Genomic DNA, 4571 nt, shown 5'->3' on the forward strand with positions numbered 1-4571 from the left:
ATAATACCCTCCAGTTCCATCCACGTCTTTGCAAATGGCAAGATTTCATTCCTTTGGATGGCTGCATAATATTCCGTTGTGTATATATACCACATCTTCTTTATCCATTCATCTGTCGATGGACATCTTGGCTCTTTCCATAGTTTGACTGTTGTACACCTTTACTTATTAATTAATTAGCTAATTAAACACGTGGGAGAAAAAGTTAATGGTACAAACTCACATAATAGGACTTCAGCAAGTAAGTCAACAGGAAGTGAGTCTCACTGAGTGGTATAATCCACCTTTTAGAATGCCAGTATTTTCATAATGATATTAATAGATGGTTGTTAAATTAGATGACAAAAATTGTTTTTCTTTTAAATAGAAAATGTTATCAATCACACAGATGAAGAAGGATTTACTCCTCTGATGTGGGCTGCAGCACACGGGCAAATAGCTGTGGTAGAGTTTCTACTTCAGAATGTAAGGAAAATGCTTCGGGAAATGTATACGTATAGTTACTTAAGTCTTGAGTAAAGATTTTCTATCTCCAGCCAACTAGATGTAATGGTAGAGGATCCAAAAAAATTTTGCACGCTTTTCATATTCTTGGGGAACTTGGATCTAGTTGGGCAAATAAGACTAAGCATACATGAAACAGCGAGAGAGAATTTCATGCCCAGCTCCCTCAGAGTGCAATGAGAACAAAAGTACGGTCAGCGCTGTAGGAGAAGCTTCACGGGGGAAGTGTAACTTAAGAGTGAAAGGATAGTTAGCATTTGAGATAGAGGGAGGAAGGAAGGCCCTCCAGACAACCCTGATAATAAAGGCATCCATGAGTAGAAGTTTACGTTATTAACCCCAGAACATTACTTGACCTAAGTACTGAACTGTAATTCTTATTGACAGAAATAACAATATTCTTGTTTACATGAATTGAAAAGTCTGTTATCTCCACTTGCCACTGCAGGGTGCTGATCCCCAGCTTTTAGGAAAAGGTCGAGAAAGTGCACTCTCATTGGCCTGTAGTAAAGGCTACACAGATATTGTCAAAATGCTGCTTGATTGTGGAGTTGATGTAAATGAGTATGATTGGGTGAGTCTATGATACTGATTTTTAAAATACTGTAATAAATTCTAGGAATTATTTAGTTTGGAGAGACATAATAAATTTTACTAAACATCTGGAAAAATAATTAGCTAGTTAAACACACGGAAGAAAAAGTTAATGGTACAAACTCAGTTATTACTTCTGATTTAAATATTCTTCACAAAATATGAAAATTGCCTTAAACGACTTTTACATACCCAGTTCTTAGTAAAACGTCTCACACAAACATTATTCAACTCTTGCTCACCTTGAAAAACTAAATCACCTTTTCCTTTTGCAGAATGGAGGGACACCTTTGCTTTATGCTGTACATGGAAATCATGTTAAATGTGTAAAAATGCTCTTAGGTAAGCCAAAAAAAGTGAAAATATTTGGAAAATACCATGTGAGGACTTTATTTTAATTCCTTACAAGCTGGCCTCCCCTGGTATTACTCAGGAGAATCATTACCTATTACTAAATACCTTAATCCTGCGAAGCACCTGCTACCACAGAGTTGCCCATGTGATAAGCAGCTCCGTCCCGTAGCACACCTGTGCTTGGAACATTTGTCCCTGTTGCTTTCCTCTTGAAGATTGTGTCTGAATCCATCATTGTTTTCTCTGTCCACGGTGTCTTTGTGCATAAGTTCTGTCTATAGTTGTTTATGAGTTTCAGCTGTTATCGAGGACTCCTCTTTGAGGCATCCTCCCACTGACCCACCAAAGTGAACTCTGTGCACTTCGTGTGCTCTGTACTTTGTTAGGCCATCCTGCAAATACCCAATTTGCTGAAAATCTGTCCTGCCGTTGCACATGAGCCAGTCACAGACAAACGTATCTACATTTTCATTTTACTTATGCAGATTTTTCTGTTTTGGTACAGAAAATGGAGCTGACCCAACCATTGAAACAGACTCTGGGTATAATTCTATGGATTTAGCGGTAGCCTTGGGCTATAGAAGTGGTAAGTATTTTAGAACTGTCAGGTTTTATTTTAGTTGGTAAAGCTCTGTAAACAGTACAGACTAGCGGACTAAACCGTTTTCATCACTTGTAGTCATAAAATATGGCATGTTATCCTAACTAGTGACAGTAACTTTTAACTGTGGGCAAAATCAACAAATTCTTACAAAGTCTGGAAATGAGTTTGTTACTATTACTTTTCACCAACCCAAATAATTTGTTGCTAGAGTGCACACCTATTTACATACAAGACTTGTTTAACATTTTTGTAGCAAATTATAAAAGTTGCCCTTTCTCTGTTCTTTAGAACACACCTTGAACGACAACAGAATCCAGTAACTTGGACAATCACTAAGTCAGTGACAGACTAAATTTAAGTGCACTAAGTATTGCATTGCAATCTTACCATCCTCAGACAATGAATATATATTATTGGGCATATATCCTCAGAATAGGAGGAATACCTTTATTTTAAGGAGAAGTTGATGTTGGGGCGCCTGGGTGGCTCAGTTGGTTAAGCGACTGCTTTCGGCTCAGGTCATGATCCTGGAGTCCCTGGATCGAGCCCCGCATCAGGCTCCCTGCTCTGCGGGAAGCCTGCTTCTCCCTCTCCCACTCCCCCTGCTTGTGTTCCCTCTCTCGCTGTCTCTCTCTCTCTGTTGAAAAATAAATAAAATCTTTAAAAAAAAAAAAAAAAAAAAGGAGAAGTTGATGTTAAATTGAATTTGATAGTTCTTTGTAAAATTCTGTGATCAACATGCGGTGGTCTTGATAACCTATCTGTTTCAGTTCAACAGGTCATTGAATCACATTTACTGAAGCTGCTTCAGAATATCAAGGAGTAGACATAGTCGTCAGGAAGTGTTGTCTGCCCTTCCATTTACTTTTCGGCTCTTATAAATGATAGTTTTGTTTACTTAAATATTTTTACCTCAGTTGCAAAATTTACTGGTTTTAGTAAGTTTTAATATTCCTCTGAGTAATTCACTGGTTTATAATAAAATTAATGTTGATGCTTTTTTATAAATGTGTTTTACTGCATATTTAAAATTATAAATTAATGTTTTGTGGCATGTAAATTTTTATGGTACAGATAGTTATCTGTCTTTGTATCAAGTGCTGTAATTTAACATTTTCAAAAATTGTTCTACCCTGTTCGTCTTCACTCTTGTATTAACTCATTGACTTCACACAGGTTTGCTATAAATCTAAAGGAAAAAAATTTGTTATTGTTGAATTTAAAAATGCACAGTGTGATTGTTTACAAAATGATGTTATAAATAAATAAAGTACTTTTGCTGTTAGTTTGCATGGTAGTTTTTTAAAAAATTTATATGATTATTAATGGATTATTTTAGGATTTTTAGTTTAGCCTTCTGTCCTGCCAGGACACTCCGTTAGATCAAACAATATAATTGGAATAAATTGAATGTAAGTCAATCAACAAAGACTTATCATTTTTAGAAGTATATTTAGAATATTTTTCTCTTGTAAATAAGTTTTTCAGTAGGAAACATTAGTCCTTCAATAAAAGTCAGATGTTCTTTAATTCCACAAAAGGAGCACCATAAACGCTTGTGTTCGTATTACAAGGTAACAAAATCCAGCGATCCATTTGGGCACATCAGTGTGAGTATTGCTTACCTGTGCTCTCCACAACTGAATAATACGGCCATCTAAATAATACGTGAGAACAGCACTTGTGTTACAGCAAAATCTAGAAAAGAGAGCCATGGGCTGGAACTTTGCTTGCCCAATGAGTGTGAGACTTGGGATAAAACAGATGTTATATCAGTTATGATACTTGGGTTGTAAGCCATATACATTTCATCTGATTGAAGCAAAAGGGAATTATGGAAAGACACAGAATGGAGAGCAAAGCTGAAGAAGCCGGCAATACCAAGGAAGGAAACTAGGCCAGGGATCTCAATCAGGAAATCATGGCCAGTTATTTTGGATGCTGTTTTGGTAATGTTTAGCTTAAAACCCCTTATCATTGTGCTCAAGATATAAGTTTCTAGGAGTCAGAAAGCTAGCATGGGATATAAATACACTGCTATGTTGGAGTTGGGGGAGAATGGGATGACTGGCTAACAATCCACCATTGCCCCTGGACTTCCTGGAATGCAAGAGGCAAAGTCTGCCAGAAAGAAAACCACAGAGAAAGGAGAGAAAAATAATGGATGTTCACCCCGACGGCCATCTAAATAATACGTGAGAACAGCACTACTGTTTCACCCATTGTCAGGCATATACTTCAAATCAATTTTCCAGCACTTCTGATGGACTTACCTAAAACCATTAACCCTTCCATTTGGTTCCCTTTCTTTCTTTCTTTCTTTCTTTCTTTCTTTCTTTCTTTCTTTCTTTCTTTCTTTGTAAAGATTTTATTTATTTGACAGAGAGACACACGACGAGAGAGGTAACACAAGCAGGGGGAGTGGGAGAGGGAGAAGAGGCTTCCCGCTGAGGTCCTTCCCACAGGACCCTGGGTTCATGACCTGAGCCAAAGTCAGACACTTTTACAACTGAGC

At 37.2% G+C, this 4571-nt stretch overlaps 1 protein-coding gene across 3 annotated transcripts in view; it reads left to right on the forward strand.

Annotated features, from left to right (window-relative positions):
- The window catches only part of ANKRA2 (ankyrin repeat family A member 2), a 13241-nt gene extending 9900 nt beyond the window's left edge, over positions 1-3341 (forward strand). For 2 of the 3 annotated variants that reach the window (XM_081826755.1, XM_081826754.1), the window contains exons 5-9: positions 368-465; positions 953-1078; positions 1374-1440; positions 1958-2038; positions 2827-3341. In XM_081826755.1, coding sequence (XP_081682881.1) covers positions 368-465; positions 953-1078; positions 1374-1440; positions 1958-2038; positions 2827-2882 — 428 coding nt within the window. In that variant the 3' untranslated portion in view covers positions 2883-3341. The remainder of the gene's footprint in view (positions 1-367; positions 466-952; positions 1079-1373; positions 1441-1957; positions 2039-2826) is intronic. The other variant, XM_081826757.1, reaches the window with a different exon arrangement.
- The last annotated feature ends 1230 nt before the right edge of the window (positions 3342-4571 follow it).

Source organism: Leptonychotes weddellii, chromosome 7 (assembly GCF_054177405.1).
Source record: "Leptonychotes weddellii isolate Sample4059 chromosome 7, ASM5417740v2, whole genome shotgun sequence".
Classification (NCBI taxonomy): domain Eukaryota; kingdom Metazoa; phylum Chordata; class Mammalia; order Carnivora; family Phocidae; genus Leptonychotes; species Leptonychotes weddellii.